We start from the raw sequence: 20,018 nt of genomic DNA on the forward strand, positions 1-20,018 counted from the left end.
GGTTGGATGGATCTCTGAGCAACCTGGTCTGGTGGAAGGTGTCCCTGCTCATGGCAGGGGGATTGGAACCAGATGGTCTTTAAGGTCCCTTTCATCCCTACCATTCTATGGTTCTATGAAAGTGGGGTTACTTCTCTGCAGTAGGCTCAGTGGTGCTAGCAGTTCCTGTTACATATTCTTTGCCCAAAAGATCAGTATTGCCTTAACAGTAAGACCCTTGCTGCCCTTCTCCCTGAATGGGATTTGCACCATGTGCTGAAGCAGGGACAAGTTTTTGTGTTCAGTTACTGCCCAAAGCAGGGTCAGATTTGCACTGGAGTGTGTGTTTGTGCTTCTTTCTGTTAGCTTTAAACCTGAGTGTCAGAGTGCAGCGCATTGCAGAGACAGCTTGTATTGCAGGATGACTGTAGTTTTGTGTGAACAAAGACTTTTGTCATTAAGTTTCTTCTCTCCTAGCCTAAGGAAAGATGTCTGTTGTCAGAAATGGTGATTATTTCGGCAGTTTGATTTTTCAAGTAGGCTTGCAAATGATCTGCTACTTGGCTGTTACTACCTAATCCAAAATCTGAAAGAATGGGGTTTTCTTGTCAGTAGAACTCTGAACGTTTTACACCATTATTGCTGTTTTGTCTATGCCACACGTGAGGCACAGGGAGACACAGGGACATGGAAACCTACAGCGAAGGTCTGGGTGGAGCTCAGGGAGTTGTCTGCACTCTTCCTTGTGCTGCAGAGCAGGGTCAGGTGAATTCGAACCATTCCCAAGAGATGTTCATCCTCCTGGTTCTTGAAGTGTGCTGGTGACGTAGATTCCAGAACCTCTCTGCACACTTTGCTCCGCTAATGAAGGATTCTTATGTGAAAAAAGCTTTTTCTGATGCCTCACTTACATCTTTTTGGATGTACTTTTAGTTCCCTGGGGCTTGTTCTATCTAGCATAACCGTGATGTACAGAGAACTTTTTTCTTCACTCTGATTCTGTCCTGCATATTGGAAAACAGTTGTTGTGATTTTAAATTATAGATTTTCTTGACTGAATTCCAATTTCTTTTGAGAATTCTTGATCTTCTAGAATATCTCAAACTTTTTGGTGCTGGGCTGAGCTGTTGCGCTCAAAAGCAGACACAATATGGCCTTCCTGTTGGAGTCTGAGCTACAGATAACTGCTCTGGCTATGTATTTCCCTATGAACTGTACATCCAGCTAAGAATAGTTTCATTTGTTCCATCTTTATATGTCACTAGGAGAAACTTAGTCTTCTGAATCCCATGCAGGGTTGCTTCCAGAAAGCTATTTGGTTTTACATGATTCCTTTATATTCTCTTTCTATTTATACTCACACAGAGAAATATGATTTACTTGTGTAGGTCTTCTACATGCCTGTGAAGCAATTGACTCGGAGGAATTAATGATAAATGAGTCTATGGTCTCATCCAAGAAGTAACTTCCCCCTTTCTAAGCCCCTGCAAAGAGTCACAACTGGTTTCCTTACCACCGCAAGACCAAAAATTTTTGGAATGAAGACGTTTCCATGAAAAATTTATGAGGAAAAATAGTATTCCAGTGAAAGCTGTCTGCAATGTAACCACGTTGTGGGACTTTGAGAACACTTTGGGCTCTGTGCATCAGCATAAAATTGGAAGAGCAGCAGTGTTTTACTTGCGAAGTGCTGAATAAAAGCCACTGAAAGCAGGCCACACAGGAGTGCCTCCATCTTGACCTTGGCCATGCTCCCTCCTTCACCGTGTCCTGGGCAGCTCACTCTCTCCCTTCATCGTCCCCCAGTCTGAACAAGCTGTGAGATAAATCTCGGCGAGCTCAGTGTTTTTCAGCATTTTCCCCTTTAGTAGTGTGTTTATGTTTATAGACAAAGACCTCCCTCCTTGTCCCCTTCTTCCTCAACCGTACTTTAAGGCAACCGCCCCCCGTGCTGGATGTACGGCAAACTGCCGTGGAAAGCTGAAGGACCTCCTCGGTAATTGGACGGGAGGGAGATACTTTGCCTCCTCTGATAAAAGGAGCCGTTTCCAGACTCTGAACATGCATTGTAGCAAAGGTTCAGGTTATGCAGAGGTCTTTTTTTTGTTCTGTTGAAATTTATATATATTGAAGTCTTCTAAGTGCCTGTGGTTATTACGGGATTGACCAAACTAGAGTCATACAGGGACATGAGCTCTAACGTATTTTGTACCACATGTGGAATAGATATTCTTGGGAATCAATTCACTTAACTGTCTGTGTCTGAACAGTGGAAAGAGGTAGGTGTCTCCTTCATTTATGGGATTTCTTCTGTAGGTGGGACACAGGGGCTTGGCAGCGGATACTGTCTGCTGTCTCCGCTGACTGTTATGGGTTCACTGAGTGTAGCATGTGCCAAGATTCAAGTATGAGTGAACTGGAGGATTTCCGAGGCTAGCATAGCCACTTCAGTCTTGGTTTTATCAAAAGCTGATTTGTGGATCAAACGAGCAGCTTCTGCATTTGCTTCAAAATCTATTTACCACATTTTCTTTTTGTGTTTGGGGATTTCTCCATTCAGCTTCAGCTGCTCACTTTACGGAATGTATGTGCAGATTCTGCTAGGTGTTGTCCTACTTACCACATATTACAAAGCAATAGAATGCAATTTCTTTCACTGGCCATCCTTGATACACAAGAATAGCAAATTGTAGCACCAACTACTCTCCTGCATGTGCCAGATGGTGTCTTTGAGAATACACTGTAGAGGCTTCCTACGCACCATGCTGCAGATTAAGAATATAAGGCCAGCTACTCAACTGCTGCAAATCAGCAGAGTGCCACTAAACAGGTTGTGCAAACCCAGTTTGCATTAGATGCTATCTGACTCATGGGATAATTAATAAAAATTACTGCGATATACATGCTGATGCTTTTTTCAGCTAATTTTCCTTGTCTTCTAAATGTCGCAGATAATTATTGTATGGTGCTTGTAGTAAAGTTAATATACAGTGCTTGAGCAGAGAGGGATTTTTTCAAGTCGTGTTAAACCCTAAAAGCTTTCCAACGCAGATACCATGGTACAAGTAGTCTATATATATAGAAATAATGTACAAGGTACTGTGTATGTGCACCTGAGTTGCTTTTGAAAAGCAAACTGTGCTTTGGAAACAGTTTATGCAGCAATTTTATGTTATGCTGATTTTAGAAGGACACAACTGGAAAACTGAAGTAGGCTTAATATCTGGTAACAGAATTACATGCTAGAATAGAAGGAACTGACAAGTGGAAGCTGCTGTCATGACAGTTCACCTTAGGGAATGGTTGCTCAGGGTTGTCAGCATTATTTGTAACAGGCTTCCTTCGAGTGAGATTGCAGGTGGTCAGGGTGCTGACTTTGTGATTGAAAACACATGTTACGATTGATCCAGTTGTAATCTTATGTGAGGAGAATGAAGTGAGTGGTGAAGCGAGGAAACCATTTTCTAGGAAGTGTATTGATAAGGAATTGTGTCTTTTGTGTCCTTTTCTCAAAAAAAGCAAAATTAGACAATTATAGGAGACTTATAAAAGTTGCATTTTTTATATTAATATTTCAGAGTAAATTTGGATTTTTTTAAACACAATGATGAGTAGACAAGTGCCGTGAAATTCCTTAAGGTTTGCAGGGGGATCACGTTCCTAAGATTTTAGATTTTTTTGAATGCTGTACACTCATGTTCTCTTTTACATGGCAGTTTGTCGTGCAGATGCTGCTGAATGTTCTTAAATCCCGCTTCTATTTTTGGTACCACTTTTAAGTCTGATATGAGTTTTTTCTTGAGGCCATCCTAAAAATAAAAAAGATAGCTGCACATATTAATGTGAATTACACCAGAGGCATTTGTAGTCATACTGTGTCAAAGCTGGTTTTGCCATGCTTCTAATGCGTGACTTGACATGAAAGAATTCAGTGCTTCAGCAAGATTTCTAAGCTTAATTGTCCACTTTAAGTAACTTTATTTTTGAGAACAGCTGTTATAAAAATACGCTAGAGGCACATTGGCAAGTTCATACAACAGGTAGAAGTAATAATGAATGTGCCTTGCAGTGAGATCTCAGTCTTGCAATTTTAGTGGTACCTTTAATGTAATACTTTTTATTTGTGTGGTGCTTTTAAATTACCATGCCTGTCCTCTGTTTGGACAGAGTGGTTCTTCTGATGTGATCTTGTACCCTTTATTTCCCAGAGAATGTATGTAATAGGAACTTTCTTGATTTTTCTTGAAAATCTCATAGGAAGTAACATGTTCTCTGTGAGGAATTTGTTTGTATTTGGCCTCTTGTGTGTGGTATGTGTGATGAGCATTGCATTTGGAAAACAGTATTGCAGTGAAGAAGAAGAAAATATTCTTACATTCATATGATCTTACTATACCATATATAAAAACTAATCCTGGGCACGCTAATTATAGTTGTTTAAAAAAGAAATCAAAAAGCAAATCTGAAATGTTTATTTACAATTAATCTGATAATCCTAGTGCATAGATTGCTCACTTATGTGTGTATGCTATTCCTGTTCATGTTGGTGGTAAGGATAGAGTAGATTTCTGTGGAAGATTTCAGTGGTTTTCCCAAGTGCCAGACCAAAACATTGTTAAAATTTTTGATGAAGTATTTCTTAGCCACCTTTATGCTTGGAAAATCTTCCTTGAATCTGATACAGTCATTTAATACTGTTTCTATGATCTTACAAAAATAAATTTTGATTCTGGTGTACAAAGGTTCCACAGCTGATGGAAAGCCCGCAGAGCTGAGGGGCACTACTGCTTGCCGTCCTTAGCTCTGCCCCACACACACTGCCTCCCCCATCTCAGGAAAGCTGGGGTAGAACCGAGGCTCGTTTTTTACTATTTTGGCTTGTAATTGCATCCAGTAATCACACTGAAGAACAGCTAAATAAATAAGTATTAATTTGAAGATTTCATCGCTTCTTGCTCCTTTCTTACTGCACTTCAACATCCCAGACACCACCCTTGAGGCTCCAGCTTCAAACTCCATCATTGGTCTGGTCAGCTTGTTCTGAAAGCAACTATACGCATACAGGCATACGTAAATCTCCTTCCTGGCTTGCTTGTGTTCTCCTCCTCCTCCTGCACTAATGCTTTTTGCTTGTGCCTGAGAAAGAGCCAGGCTTTGCTGGGGGGTGCGCGAAGGAGTATTCTGGGGATAGAGTGGTGTACAGCAACGGGGACAGTACCCCTCCTTCAGTGTGCTTGTTCTGCATGATGCTTTCCAGTGCTGCCAACGTTTGCATACATGTGGTAAAGGTTTTAGTTTAATTACGATCAGGTTATTGGTTTTTAGAATAATAAGGGTACGATATTCTTAATAGAAATAAGTGGATCTGCTTTGAGTAGTTTTTTTATGATGATTTTGGAAGCTGGGTGGTATTGATGTAGTGATATTGGAAGGTTTGCATTTCCTTGATAATTTAATTCTGTGCTTTATTGTGTCAAGATGTAAACAGGAATGCAGCTGTCTTTTAAGAAAAGAAGAAATTAAATATGTCCCTGAACATTAATCTTAGTTTGATGCAAGCACAGTATTTTTTTTTAAGTTCATGATTTACAGAAGCATTGAGATATAGGCTGGATAGATCTTTTACAAATTATTAATAATGTATCTATATAATATTAACTGATGCTGAGGAGTTCACTCAACATTGGGTAGTAAAAAACAGTGTTTGTATTGATCAGTTTAATGTGAAATGAGAATGAACAACATTTTTTTCTGTTTTTTGGGGGTTTTTTTTGGAGGAAAGAAGTTGGGCAGAGAAAAATGCAATGGGTAAGATAGGTACTTGTATGTGGGTTACTTGTCAGTTAAGTAGTGTAATACAAACTGTGTGGAATTCTCTGCTTTTCAGCTATCCAGCTTTAGGGAAGCACATCTTTGTGCTTTGTTTGGAAATAAGAACAAAAAAAATGTGTGAATGGCCATGTATCTAGCACTTTTCAAAATTAAATAATGTGTTCTTGTCTTTCTGTGTCAAAGTGACAGACTCTTTGGCCCAGTCTGTGGTCCAACATTTAAGATGGATAATGCAGAAAGATCTTCTTGGCCAAGATGTCTTTCTTATTGGTCCTCCTGGGCCTCTCCGGAGATCTATTGCCATGCAGTATCTGGTAAGTATGTTGGTTTAAATTCTTGGAGACATAGCCATTAGTGTCAGTTAGTCATTCCTCTACTAGCCAAATGGTAAAAGGTGGTCCTAGAAAATCTTACAGCAAGCTGCTTAGGAGATAAAGAAGTTTTTCCACAAATGTGCTTTCCAAAGTTCGATTTTTGTTACAGACGAATAGAAGGTACAGGCATTTTAATACATGTTTTTAATGCTTAAACTCGGGGGGGGGGCGGGGGGGGTGGAAGAGTTGGAAAACTGTGTTACCATATGCTATCACAAATGGAGAAACAGTTTGTTCTAGGCATTATGTATGTTAGGAGATTAAGATATCTGCCTACTGTTACAGACAACAAATCGTTTTTGCTTCATTCTATAAAAAAAGAAATGAGGGAAAGGATTTGGGAGAGGAGTGTTCTGACTAACATTTGGAAACAGTTATCGTGAGTGATTAGAAAGGCTGGATGTGTATATGATCCTCTCTTGGAATGTGGGAAGGACTTGCCTACGTCCATCTGCGTGAACCATGGCAGCACCATGTGCAAAATTCCGAGTTTAAATTGTCAGTGCCCTTACATCATCAGGAAGAGGGGATTGTCTGCCCCGAAAGGTGATACAGGTAGGACTTTGCTGTGAGCTCTGTCTAGAATCTGCTTGGGCAGAAGGATCACAAATGGAGGTATATAAACAATTGTCATAAAGATCAACCACTCCTTTAAAAATCAAAAGCTACTAGTTCAAAGACTAGCTCTCAGATGTAAAGCATACAGGAGAAAGCAGCAACATTTTGAACTTCCGGAAGGAGACCAAAGATTTCTTAATTCAGCAAAACAGATATGCTACTGATAGCTCGATGCATTCCTTAAAAATAAATGAGAAGAGTTTGGTATAACCTAAAAGCAGGACTTGGAAAACACCTGATATCCAGGCATGGGACATTGAACGTGTCTTGTTATTTATATCACTGTTTATATGCACTTCAGCTTATTAGAAAAGCTGCAGCTTACTGTTTCAGTGCCGTGCCGATTACATGAAGGCTGGTCTTTGCATGTGAGCTGATACATGCTATGGTCTCTTTAATGAAGCAGTTTAAGCCTGGAAAACTTTTATCTGCTGTTGCTGAAAGCTACTACCACGTGCTCATACATAGGGCTAATTGTCAAAGAAAACTCTCCTGTATTTCACCTTCTGGTTTTTTCCTTCAAGTATAAGAAAGTTCAGTTGTATCTACCTGCAGCATAAAGGAATTGGTGTCTTTGTAACCAATAGGCACTGAAAAAAGTGGAATGGAAATAATTTTCATGGGTTTTTATATCTTTGCTTCATTTTTTCATGCAACTATAGTTAAAAGCTGCCTCTTAAGAGAAATCTGAGGGGTAAGAGCTAAGAGCATTTCAGCATAAATCTGTTTCCTAGCAGAATGCATAATAATTCAGATATGGAAGTAACAGGAACATCAGGTACAAATACATGGGGGATTTTTTTTTTTCCTTTAATATAGAAAATTTTAAGTATATCTCATACTGAATAGAAATGAACAAAACAGTAACCCAAGGGTTCTCATTTTTTAAATAGTCTATAATTTTACAGATGCAGTCTGCATCTCGTGACATTAGATGGAGAGAGGATAAGAACAATATAGTTCATCAGTGTACTGGTAAAGCACGTACAGGTAATAATCACAACTGTACCACATGTATTCATGATTTGTAGATTGGTTTTCAGAGTCCAGAACCAGAAGATTAACTTACAGGACGTTGCAGATGTTCAATGGAAAGAATATATAGCTGGTTATTATGTTTTTAGAACCAGTTTGGGGAAAATAAAAGTTTATTGAGCAGAAATTCAAAACATTTTGTTTGAGGCAGAACACACTGTAAACCTTTTAAAACCCAGAGATATTAGATTTTTCTCAGTTATTTCAGATCACTCTGCTGCTGCCTAGAGCTCTTTGGCACAGTTATACCACTAGGCCTATTGTTAAAGTTCACTTACTGGGGATATAATCTTGTTTTTTTAATAACCTTAGACTATTGTCCACAGGAGCTAACAAAGCGGGAGGTTGAATATATCGCACTATCAAGGGATACAACAGAAACTGACCTCAAACAGCGACGAGAGATCCGAGATGGCAGTGCTTTTTATCTTGATCAGGCAAGTTGCAGTCACACGCACCACCTAATTATTGTTTACAAGTAGTTTGAAGGAAGTAGTGGTTTATATGATGAAAAATTAGTATGTGGATTACAGACTGACTGACATGTTTCTGGTGTAGTTAGAAAGTCTCACATAACACTCTTGATCTCATTATTACTGAAAATGCTGTCTTTACCCCAATCCAAGATCACTCTGTCTCTTAAGAGTACTACAGAGTTGATTTAGGCAGGCTGTTTTTGATATACTTCTGTAACGAGGAGTGAGATCCATGTGCAAGGTAGACGAGTACTTCTCTTGATGCGTCTCTTCGCTAACACTTGTAGCACATTAAATGTATTCCTGAAATGAATCTTCTGATCTAGTTTCATTGAAAAAGAGTATGGTTCATATATTTGAAGATTGCTCTGTGTTGTGAAACCCAAGCACAGTAAATGGAGACAATTGGGAGATCCGATTTGAAAGCTCACTGCTGATCGGGGCTGAAATAATGATTTAAACACTCCTGCTATCAGTATTGCCCCAACCCATTGGCTGATTTAGTATAACCATAGAGTGACTTAGTTTTTTTTTAATTCCCAATGATCTCTTTTTCGGCCTCCAGACTTTAAAGAAACCTTCAAATAGATTTTCTTCAAACACAGTAAATGACTTTGAGCAATGGAAGCTCCTCAGAATGAAGGATAACAACTAATTGAAACAATTTTTTTTTAGTTACTTCTAGGACTTCAAATTATCTTGTGCTTATCTGGAAACAGGGTTGTGCAATATGAGATAATTTAAAGTATTGTACTGTGGAGTAGGGGTGTAAATGGCTTCTCATTTACCAGAGCATAAGAGCATTTGTGTAGACTGTGGCAGTAACTGATTAACTCACATTGGCTCCATGCCTGACTGCTGTTATGGGCAGCCTTATCCTCACGCTTGCTACAGGATAGTTAAGGTAATTTACCCCTGGTGTAAGAGCATTAATTAACTAATATTAGTAAGAACCACTGTATCAGGGGTTGTAAGAAGCTCACCAAAATGTGAAATGGTCTGTTAAACCTGTATTTGTCTGAAGACTCTGATCCCAATGTGTGAGGCAGCTTGCTTCACTTTGTACAAGCTGTTTTGAGTGCTCTCATTCCGGTAAGAACACTTGAGGAAGATTAGCTTTCTAAGGTACAGGTCTAAGATTATCTTTCTTCTTCAATGTGTTGGAAATTTTCAGTTAAAAGGTTTTTACCAAAATGCAGCACAGCAGCACTTCAGACTAAGACTTTCCTTTAGCAAGATACCAAAGTACTAAAATCGATCGGAATCATGATGTCTTTCCTCAGCTCCTGTGTTACTTGTCATATATGCAATCCCAAACACAAGTACAGACTGGGTGGAGAGTGAATGTGTGTAGGTTGTTTGCTGAAGTGAATAAATTCTAAGCAGTACTTTAATCAGTTTGCTAATAATTTTCAACTTGCTTTCGGAAGGCTCTTTTCTCATCCATATTGTGGCTGCTGTAGCAATGGGAGGTTGACCCAGGAGATACAGAACCATCTGATTCCAGTAAAAGGGGAAGAATGCTATGAAATTCCACACCTACCCATAAAAGGGACTAAGGTCTAACGCTTAAAAGCACGCACTCATTTTCTTTTCCAGATCACACGCCACTGCTTTACTGTATTTTATGAAATCATTGCACACCATATGGAATTAAAATAGCATCTGGGAATTGGCTTAGAATTCCAAGTTTCCATATAATCCTCAGCCATATCTTTCTTATTCATGTATATAACTTGGATATCTTCTAAATTATTTATAATGTCTACTTTCTAGATGACAAAAAGGCTATCTGTGTGGTTCTTCAGGAATTTCTTGCCTTCTGGGATGCATTAAGAGGATTGTGGCCAGCAGGTCGAGGGAGGTTCTCCTTCCCCTCTACACTGCCCTAGTGAGGCCCCATCTGGATTACTGTGTCCAGTTCTGGGCTCCCCAGTTCAAGAAAGATGAGGAGCTACTGGAGAGAGTCCAGCGGAGGGCTACAAGGATAGTGAGGGGACTGGAGCATCTCTCCTACGAGGAGAGGCTGAGGGAGCTGGGACTGTTTAGCCTGAAGAAGAGAAGGCTGAGAGGGGACCTTATAAATACCTGAAGGGTGGGTGTCAAGAGGATGGGGCCGGTCACTTTTCACTAGTGGCCAGAGACAGGACAAGGGGCAATGGGCACAAACAGAAGCATAGGAAGTTCCGTCTGAACATGAGGAAGAACTTCTTCCCTCTGAGGGTGACGGAGCCCTGGAACAGGCTGCCCAGAGAAGTTGTGGATTCTCCTTCTCTGGAGATATTCAAGACCCACCTGGAGGAGGTCCTGTGCAGCCTGTTCTAGGTGACCCTTCTTCAGCAGGGGGGTTGGACTAGATGACCCACAGAGGTCCCTTCCAACCCCGAACATTCTGTGATTCTGTGATTCTGTGAGCAGCCTTGAGGAGAAGGACTTGGGGGCACTGGTGGATGAGAAGCTCAACATGAACCGGCAATGTGCGCTTGCAGCCCAGAAAGTCAAACGTGTCCTGGGCTGCATCAAGAGAAGCATGGCTAGAAGGTCGAGGGAGGTGATTCTGCCCCTTTACTCCGATCTCGTGAGACCCCACCTGGAGTCCTGCATCCAGCTCTGGAGCCCTCAGTAGAGAAAAGACATGGATGTGTTGGAGCGGGTCCAGAGGAGGGCCACAAAGATGATCAGAGGGCTGAAGAACCTCTCCTATGAGGACAGGCTGAGAGAGCTGGGGCTGTTCAGCTTGCAGAGGAGAAGGCTGCGGGGTGACCTTCTAGCAGCCTTCCAGTACCTGAAGGGGGCCTACAGGAAGGATGGAGAGGGACTTTTCACAAGGGTGTGTAGTGATAGGACAAGGGGGAATGGCTGTTAATTAAAAGAGGGCAGATTTAGATTAGGTATTAGGAAGAAATTCTTCACCGTGAGGGTGGTGAGGCACTGGCACAGGTTTCCCAGAGAAGCTGTGGCTGCCCCCTCCCTGGCAGTGTTCAAGGCCAGGTTGGATGGAGCTCTGAGCAACCTGGTCTGGTGGAAGGTGTCCCTGCTCATGGCAGGGCGGTTGGAACCAGATGATCTTTCATGTCCCTTCCAACCCTTACCATTCTGTGATTCTGTGATTCTGTATGTAACCAATGTACGTTTAAGCTCTGAAGGGAAGGCAAGAAAATAAATCACTGGTATTTAGATGGGCTCTTTTAAAGTATTGGAAACATGAAAGATGAATGTCAGATAGTGAAGTTCCAGCTGAAGTTTTCTAACCCCATGTTTTAGTTAAAGACACATAAAATAAGGTTCATAGTTATATTTAGAACCCTCACAGATCTAATTATAGCTCAATAATAAAAGGGCATGAAATTTTACAGGTTACATTGGGCTTTGAATTTTAATTACTTCATTTAATGATTTTGAGGTTTGCAGATGGCTATACCAATTCAAAACATTACAGAAGTGAGACACTACTCTTTAAACCCCAGATAATGAACTGTTTCAAGACAGAGGAGACTATCAGTAGGTAGCCTTAATGAAATATTCCCAAAAGAGCTTGCATTGCTCCTGTTGCCATAGGTGAGCTGAAGAGAAGGTGAACTCGTATGAGGGACTGAAGATACAGGCTATCATTTTCAGATTCACATACCATTTCCCTTGCTTGCTCTTCATGACACCCAAGAGAAGACAGCAAAGCTTGAAAGTCTCATTTCCAGAGCATCCACGGTATGAATTCTGTGGGTCAAATGAAACTTAGCTGTTGTTTAAGATAGATGAGGCTCTTTGTGTGCAAGTCATAATGTAGTAATGTAGTTATCTTACACTCTGAATAATAATACGCTGTAACGAAAGCTGGCATCTTGTTACCAGAAATAACTTTAATGTAGTGAATCATCAGTTTTGCAGACCCACAAAGGTTTGCAAAGTTGTCTGTGAGTGATTGTTAAGATATTACAGTTGCTTATAGTTCTGCATTTAATAGTGACAAATTAAATACAGTGAGTTGATATCTCGGAGATTTCAAAACTTCTGATATATTTGAACATGAAGTTGTGGAGTATGATTGCAGTTAGTTATAGAAGATAGATGGTGATTTGGAAGCAGTGTTTGAAATTCCGTATTGAAAGGTATACTGAAGGGCTGGTGTATGAAATATCCTCACATATTAGCATATTTTAGTACTGGAGTGAATCAAATGGGAGAAGATTTTGAGTTACGAAGTTAGAAGACGTATCTGATGGGGGAGGGGAAGGGTGGTGTTATTACCTCAGAAATAGACCATCAAAATAACAGTAAACATTGAATTATTAAATTAATTCCCAATTTAAATCCTGTAAAATAGAGGACTTATAATGGGGTAATGGTGAATTATTTGTTTCAATTCAAGTGCTGACAGCCGAAAATTCGTTTTTCTTGTCTTTACTTTGGGCCATGAATTTTGGTTTTCAGCTGTTAATTCACTGTTAAAAACCTCAGAAGTGTCATTATTGTTGTTATTGAGACAATGAAGTAACCTCTTGGTTTTATTCTATAATTTGTTGCATGGATTAATTATGCTGTGTTATCAAGTAATTAGTTATAATTACTTTGTATTACTTAAATATTTAAATGGAAGCATCCAATTTTGCTTTTATTGATAGAAGAGCTTATCTTGCAGAGTGGTTTTCTGTTTCTGTAACTCTTTGTAGTTGAGCCACCAACTTGATTGAACCAGTATGGAGATTCTAGTATCAGCCTACTGTATTTTCAAAAATTAAGGAATTAGATTTGATATTTTTATGTCCTTTTTTTTTTTTACCATTTCTGATGCAGTTTTGCTTTTTGTCACGTGTGTACAGCTGTAAAAGGCACACTTCTCGTTTAAACTCTTACTACTACAGCCTCCTACATTATTAATTATTGCATGTAAGGAAATCCCACATTATTTTAGTGTGTTGGTTGCAATTGGGAGGGTAGCTAAGCCATTTTGTTAGTGCTTGACAGGTGTACTCCTCCAGGATTGTGCCACAAACCAAGTTGCCTGGAATGCCCAGTTTTGTTTACCCTGCATTTGCCAGCTTTTGCATTAAATGAAACACGTTTCCCAAACACAGACTATTAAGTGTACAGTCTTTTCCGTTTGGGACAATCAAACTAACTGAGGTTGGAATAAGTAGAAAAATATCATATAGTTATGTGCTGAAAAATTACAAATACAGTGTCGTGTTTTTGAAGATTTGCTGATTTAGCTGTATCCACGGAGCAGCTAAGTATGTATATCGCTGTCGTTTCTGTCTGTACAGAATTAGACTCGGTTTTGGTGTGTATTTGAACTATGCGAACATACTAATTTTAATAGAATACTTTTGCATCCCGAACGGCACCAGCATCATAAGTTTTACAATGATAAAATGTAGAATTGATTGTCAAGATACCAGAAAAATGATCTTCTACCATGGCTTGAAAAACTTCATGTAGTAATCAGTTAAACACCCAGAGTGACAGAAATGACAGCTCAAACTATTCTGTCTCTGAAATGAACAAGGCATGAAATCCCCTGGAGTAGCACTACCCAGACTTGAGTTTCGTTTCTTTTAATCAAAAAAGATTAGAAAGAGAATTATAAAATACAACATGAGATTAATTGAATGAAATTATAATCATATTTGAGAGTGTGTGTATACACATAAGTATATAGTTTTGTATATACATATCAAAAAATTCTTTCTATACCCTAGCAAAGAGATGGGTAAGAAAAATTCAGCTTTTAAAAAAATTAACCAGTGAGTACAAATTGTGTAATTCTGCGAGTTATTAACTTACTACCTCAGAAGTCACAGTGGATTTTTGATGAGCTGGTAAGTTAGCCAACGCAAAGGCAGTGTCAAAAAGTACAACATAGTTTACTGACTGTCACTGCAACATCTGTCTGTCTAGTACAGGGAGCTAGGTAGCAAAGTCCGGAGAAAGTAGAGGCAAGCAATGCAGTGCTCCAGAAGTCTGAATGTTACTATTAATTTTCTTCTTGTGTCCAGCATCGCACAGAAAGAGGGGAAATACCAGGTAGAAATCAGCAGTATTTGAATGAAGTGAATCTTTATTGACATTGACATTCACATAGTATATGTAACAACAAGGGTGGACAAGGGAAAACCTATGGATGTCACCTATCTGGATTTTTGTAAACCCTTTGACACGGTCCCCCACAACATCCTTCTCTCTAAATTGGAGACCCATGGATTTGATGGGTGGACTGCTCGGTGGATAAGGAATTGGTTGGATGGTCGCAGCCAAAGGGTAGTGGTCAACGGCTCAATGTCCAGATGGAGACCAGTGACGAGTGGAGTCCCTCAGGGGTCCGTACTGGGACCGGTGCTGTTCAATATATTCATCAATGACATGGACAGCGACATCGAGTGTACCCTCAGCAAGTTTGCAGATGACACCAAGCTGAGTGGTACGGTTGAGACACCAGAAGGACGGGATGCCATCCAGAGGGACCTGGACAAGCTGGAGAGGTGGGCCTGTGTGAACCTCATGAGGTTCAACACGGCCAAGTGCAAGGTCTTACACCTGGGTCGGGGTAATCCCCGGTATCAATACAGGCTGGGGGATGAAAGGATCGAGAGCAGCTCTGCTGAGAGGGACTTGGGGGTACTGATAGACGAAAGGCTGGACATGAGCCGGCAATGTGTGCTGGCAGCCCAGAGGGCCAACCGTGTCCTGGGCTGCATCAGGAGAAGCGTGGCCAGCAGGTCGAGAGAGGTGATTCTGCCCCTCTGCTCTGCTCTGGTGAGACCTCATGCGGAGTACTGCGTTCAGCTCTGGAGCCCTCAGCACAAGAAGGACATGGAACTGTTGGAGCGGGTCCAAAGGAGGGCTACAAAAATGATCCGAGGGCTGGAGCACCTCTCCTATGAGGACAGGTTGAGAGAGTTGGGCTTGTTCAGCCTGGAGAAGAGAAGGCTGCGGGGAGACCTGATTGCAGCCTTTCAGTGCTTAAAGGGAGCCTATAGGAAAGATGGGGACAATCTTTTTAGTAGAGACAGCAGTGACAGGATGAGGGGTAATGGTTTTAAGCTAAAACAGGGTAGGTTTAGGCTGGATATAAGGAAGAAATTCTTTACAGTGAGGGCGGTGAAACACTGGAACGGGTTGCCCAGAGAGGTAGTGGAGGCCCCATCCCTGGAAACATTCAAGACCAGGTTGGACAGGGCTCTGAGCAACCTGATCTAGTTAGTGGTGTCCCTGCTCGCTGCGGGGGTGTTGGACTAGATGACCTCTAGGGGTCCCTTCCAACCCAAAACTTTCTATGATTCTATGATTCTATGATTCTGTATCTTGTATCTAAAAAGAAATTGCTTGATAAGAGCCCCTAGTAGCCTCTTAACTCATAGAGGTGACTTTGTTTTAATCATTTCCAATACTTCTTTTATGGTTCTAGAAGTGTCAGCATGTAACTGGATTTGTTGAGTTAGCAGTTCAGACTCTGGTATTTTGTTTTGATGTGGAGGGCATAGAGATGAAAGTCTGTGATGTAATGTCAGTAATATTTGGACTGTGTATTTATAATTCCTTAATGATTAAAATCAAAGGTGTGGGGTTCTTTTTTCTTATGTTTGTGTCTGTTGCATCTATATTCTGCTTTCTTTTCAGCTAGTATTTCCTACAATGTGGAAAGGGGCAATACTTTGTAATATGTGGGGTCATAACGTTCGTAGGCAATATGGACTGGATGGATGGTGCTCTGAATCGAAGTGATTTACAAGTGATACGTAACTTCATCATTTTTAGATATCTGCCAAGTACTTAATTTCCTTTTTATTCTGCTATTCATCAGGAAGAAAAATTTAAATAACCCATCTCCCTTATTCGTGTCCAGGAGCCAAGAGTTGCATAGCATGAAGATAAACCCCCCTCGGTTTCGTTGTTTGTAGATATTTGCACTGGTAAATCTGTTCAGAAACTTAGGTTGCTTGCTCCTGGGCCTGCTCTCTGCCCAAGATGCAAAATGTTTCACATACCTAATGTCAATGTACTGTTGTACTAATGTACTTGGTGTAAAGCAGCTAAAATGGTCAGATCCTGCCTAGACGGGGACATGTTCTCTTGTAAATAGTTTGCAAGCACTGTTGTGGAAACACCTGACTGTTGTGTTAGCGCAAGGGGTGATGGAAATAAAACAAATCATTGACATGTGATAGTTCAGAAAAGGGAAAAGAAAAAATTGTGTGGAGGGAGCTGAAATCGATAACCGGGGAAGCTAAAATAAATGACTGTGAAATGAAAGACTGTTTGCAGTTCTTGTCACATTAACATATTTATGATCTTGTCACATGTCGATTCACTTCCTAGGGTAAACTTTTCTAGCCTGGTTTTCTGATTCAAATCTCCGATAAATTCGTGTTGTTGCTGTTCATTCTGTGCCATAGTGTTCCATCACGAATTAGATGCTTACCAGTTCAGGCCATTCTTCCGCACTGGTAACTCCTGCAAACAGCTGGAGTCTCTCCTTGGATACTAATTAGTCTGGCTGATGGTGCTCTGTTCTTAAGTTAGTTTTTAAGTATTCTTAAGTTAGTTTTTTAATTTGAATCACCATATTAGTCACTACTACATTGATTTTAATAAAACCTGAACGTCACATTTGGAATATATGTAACTCACTGTATTTGTAGCCTAAATTGTAAAATGCAAAACTATAGTTTATCATCTGCAGAGTGAAAGATTTTGTAACAAAAAATAGAATACACATTTTAGATGAATGGTAGGTCTGTTTGTAATCTCATCTTTGAATGGCCTTAGACGTTCAGAACACGAGATTTTACAAATATTTAAGGAAAAGGATAACAGTGAGTTTTTGTAAAAATTTGACATTGTTGCTTTGAAACTGGTTAAACATGGCTTCTAGCAGCCCTTTATCTTACTACTTAATTTTTGTCAATACTTTTATTTTGAAGGAAGTGTATTATCATTTCAGTCCATTAAATTGTCATCGCTTTCAGTGTTGCTCAACAGCTTTCCTGTTTGCTCAGCTCATGAGGGAAAACAATAACTAAGGAATTAAGAGACCTTAAAACTGAACAAATATCTTGAAAGATATTCTTTGGTAGAGGCATACCATTAGACATGCTGTCTACTCTACAGATATTTTTTAAATCTAGCAAAGTAGATTCCCCAGAAGGAGACAACCTTATATGCTTCCTTGCCCTCAACATCTGTTTGTACATCTATCTTTAGACTGTCTCTAAATTTCTAGATAATCTGCTATTTCCATGTAAGTATTATAAAAAAATTGATGATCTTATTAGTTCTGTTGCATCTTCTTCAAAGAATAACCCAAGGCACTTACAGTAAATTACAAGTCTTGGTCAATGTCCTCTTCCTTCCCTAGTAAAATGAGGAGTAAAATCTCATAGCATGTTTCATTCTGCATCTCTGTTATTTCTTTTCCTGGTATCTTTTACTTGTTGGTTAGTTTTAATGACTTAAATTTGAAAAATTTGATTAATTGTATTTGACCCATGGAAAGAAATTTAAAAGATACAAATTTCCTCTCAGTTTTGTGATATTTGGTAGCTTGGTAGGTTACAGGGACTCAAATTAATGGAATTAATTCCATTCCCTGGAAGACAAGCTGCACCATGGATTTAATAGTTGAAGTTCTGTTAGCCTGCTGCAGTTGGTCAGCATCGTGTTAGCTCAAAAAATAGCCCAAGTTTTGTGTTGTTCTTACCAGATGGTTGTTAATGATCTCTTTTCACCATAAGAGACATCTGGATGTTACATTGTTGGGATGTTTATGAAATACAGGAGTGAATGGAAAGACTTGGGAAGATGAGTTTGCGTGGGATATTGTGCGGGTGGTGGAATGAGATACTGCGTTGGAAGGGACATCTGAAATGTAGGCTGCAGATGTAGGGAAACCTTACCTCATTAGTTCTTGTGTTCACTGAGCTACTTGTACTGTTGTTTTTCCACATAGTAGCTATGGTTGCTGTGCTTGAGATGTCATTACAAGGATCCAGTTTTCAGAGCAGGGGCAAGTCATTGTCTAAAAAAACCCTGAAAATTATCTTGAGGTAGCTCCTGAGAAAGAGAAATTGCTCAACAGTAATCAGTAATTGTCTAGCAGCGTTTTTTCAGTACAGTTCTGAAACGCAGCCTGTACATCGTATTCAGAATGATGCCCAGGTTTAAAAAATTAAAGCCCTTTAGAGTTCCCCAAGAACCTTCCTCATGGATTTCTGGGCAACCAGAGTTTTTTGCTTTATGATAAGCATTTTCCCAAGAGAACTACCATTTTAGTTCTGGTATTTTAAACTATACCGTTAAAATTTCTTGTGTCTTTACAAACTGTTTTGGTTAGCTTTATAAAAATGGCCTCCTTTTTCTGGTGTTTGTGCATTTCAGTATGTGCATTGTGTGAGCTTGTTTTCAGTCCTTCTTCCCTTTCTGATACTGTGTATCTTCATCCATGTGCTTATACACTGTGATTTATGTCAAAATTGGGGTTTACAGCTTCCTGCAGTTGTCGTATTTTGCGCTGCTCAAGTGGAAGAACTCACTGTGGTTCAGCTACAGGAAAGACAATGGAAGTCCACTTAGGGTTGTCTTGTTTCTAAGATGCTTTTGCCTTTAAAGGTAAAAATGTATTTTTGTAGCTGCAGTGTGAAACCAGGGTAAGCACTCTGCGTTACGTATTTGTTGCATAAAGCCATTCCTATGAGAGCAGCACCATGTAAGGGGTTTCTGCTCCCGGCCTGGTAGCCGCGGGTATTCCCTGGAGCAGGTATCCAGGTTAGCATCTTCCCAGAGCACTGGGAGCATGGGTGGGAGGCATCAGCATCTGTCCTCCTCTGGTGAGCAAAACAGTCCCTCGCTGCAGTTACAATAAATCTGAAAGTAAATGTTTAACAAATCCTTCTCGGCCTTTTAGCAAGAATGAATGCTTTTAATCTCAGGTTTATCATCAAGGCTGCACAATATAAGCCCCCCCCGTCAAATTACGGTTTATATTAAACATTTAGAACAAACGAGGCTAGTGAGAGAGGGAGGCAGGCAGCACAGCTATTTCTGGGTTTTCATTATAGAATTATGGAGATTTGTTTCTTGGAAGCATTTTTAAAAAATGATTTTCAGTGACAGATTGCAAACTTAGTTTCCTTCCTCTAATTTTTTATGCATTTTAGTTTCCATACCAATCCATCAATACACAGATAAAACTGAAATAATGATTCAGAGGATGCCTTGTAGTATGCCTAACTTATTGCAAAAACTTATTACTCATTACCAGCCAGAATGCAGAAATATCATTGTTCAGCCAGAGATATGTGGTTGGTTTTGGTCTGAAGAGCAGACTTGGTGCTATTTAACACAAGAACTTCAGAGGTAGATGAATTGTGCGTTTATTTCATTGTATTTCGGAGAACAATTTCCAATATTTCATATATGCTTTGAAGATAAATGAGGAGCACAGTTTGGAAGAAAACCTATCAGAGTAAATTAGCACCCAGGTGGTGGTGGTGGTGGTGTCGTTGTTGCGGGGTGTCTTTGATTAAGAAGTGAAAAACCATGGTTGTGCATTCAGCCATTTCTGAAACTGGTTATAAAAGGTACAGATAGGTAGGCAAAGACCATCTGTAGCATACGTTTTGAAATATTATTGTACTGAGCAATGGAATCTTGAATAAAAACTTCCAATAGTTTCCAAGCTCTGGAAAGTGTGTACTTTTAAAATTTTGAT

At 39.9% G+C, this 20,018-nt stretch overlaps 1 protein-coding gene across 1 annotated transcript in view; it reads left to right on the forward strand.

The window, feature by feature from the left end:
• VWA8 (von Willebrand factor A domain containing 8) overlaps positions 1-20,018 on the forward strand; it is a 209,027-nt gene that overhangs the window by 17,535 nt on the left and 171,474 nt on the right. The window contains exons 3-4 of the mRNA XM_075422478.1: positions 5,995-6,125; positions 8,165-8,275. Coding sequence (XP_075278593.1) covers positions 5,995-6,125; positions 8,165-8,275 — 242 coding nt within the window. The remainder of the gene's footprint in view (positions 1-5,994; positions 6,126-8,164; positions 8,276-20,018) is intronic.

Source organism: Opisthocomus hoazin, chromosome 1 (genome assembly GCF_030867145.1).
Source record: "Opisthocomus hoazin isolate bOpiHoa1 chromosome 1, bOpiHoa1.hap1, whole genome shotgun sequence".
Classification (NCBI taxonomy): Eukaryota; Metazoa; Chordata; class Aves; order Opisthocomiformes; family Opisthocomidae; genus Opisthocomus; species Opisthocomus hoazin.